The 906-nt window shown below is 39.2% G+C and overlaps 1 protein-coding gene across 10 annotated transcripts in view; it reads left to right on the top strand.

The window, feature by feature from the left end:
• LOC119588069 (leucine-rich repeat serine/threonine-protein kinase 1-like) overlaps positions 1 to 906 on the top strand; it is a 34,372-nt gene that overhangs the window by 16,835 nt on the left and 16,631 nt on the right. For all 10 annotated transcript variants that reach the window (XM_037936766.1, XM_037936764.1, XM_037936767.1 and 7 more), the window contains exons 18-20: positions 115 to 282; positions 408 to 542; positions 670 to 814. In XM_037936766.1, coding sequence (XP_037792694.1) covers positions 115 to 282; positions 408 to 542; positions 670 to 814 — 448 coding nt within the window. The remainder of the gene's footprint in view (positions 1 to 114; positions 283 to 407; positions 543 to 669; positions 815 to 906) is intronic.

Consider the following 906-nt stretch of genomic DNA (forward strand, 5'->3'; position numbering starts at 1 on the left):
AATTTACCAAAGTAGGGATTTTTTATTCAGTTGCATTATAATTACACTTTTTCAGTCTGTAAAATAGTATTCAGTAAAAGATTTTAACAATTTATCCCTGTTGTCTTCCCACAGGTTCTCAACATATCGGGCAACACTGACATTACAGAGCTGCCCCCAGAGATGGGACTCCTATCTAGGCTGTGGAACCTCAACACACGTGCATGCTCTCTGCAGGAGCCCTTGAAGTCCATGATTGATAGCAAAAAATACAAGACAATGGATGTGATTGGATATTTGAAGGTACAGGAAGATCATTCCAGTTTTTAGATTTGTGTGAGTGAATGAATCCTTGCTTTTATTAGTGATTTGAGGACTAGATTACTATGATGTATCATTAATTATGTATTGGGTTTGTTCTTGTACAGAGTATACTTGAGGATGCAAGACCATATGCCCGTATGAAGTTGATGATTGTAGGCGTGCAAGGCATTGGCAAGACGTCCCTCCTGGAACAGCTGAGGCAAGAGGGCACAGGGTCATACAGGAAGAAGCCAGTTGAGGTCAGTTCCTTTCTTCTTGTTATGGAGTAAGGATGTACCATATTGCTTTGGACAGAATATAATTTTATGAATATGAAGTGACTTTTTATATGGGCATGATTCTATGGTAGTATATTTTATTTCACAGCACTGGGCAAAGCGAATGGGAAACAAAAACATCAATACCCGCACCTCCAGAGGGACAAGCATGTCGACTGTTGGTGTTGATATTGGTGACTGGATATTTGAGAAGAAAGTCCGTGGTCATAGTAACTATGGCCCGGTGGTGTTCAGGTGAATATTTTTTCATGTTCATTTATCAGATTCATCATTTCATTTTGTTCACAGAGTATACTTTAGTGTTTGGTATCAAGTGCCTTTTTCC

The sequence above is a fragment of the Penaeus monodon genome, chromosome 23, assembly GCF_015228065.2.
Source record: "Penaeus monodon isolate SGIC_2016 chromosome 23, NSTDA_Pmon_1, whole genome shotgun sequence".
Classification (NCBI taxonomy): Eukaryota; Metazoa; Arthropoda; class Malacostraca; order Decapoda; family Penaeidae; genus Penaeus; species Penaeus monodon.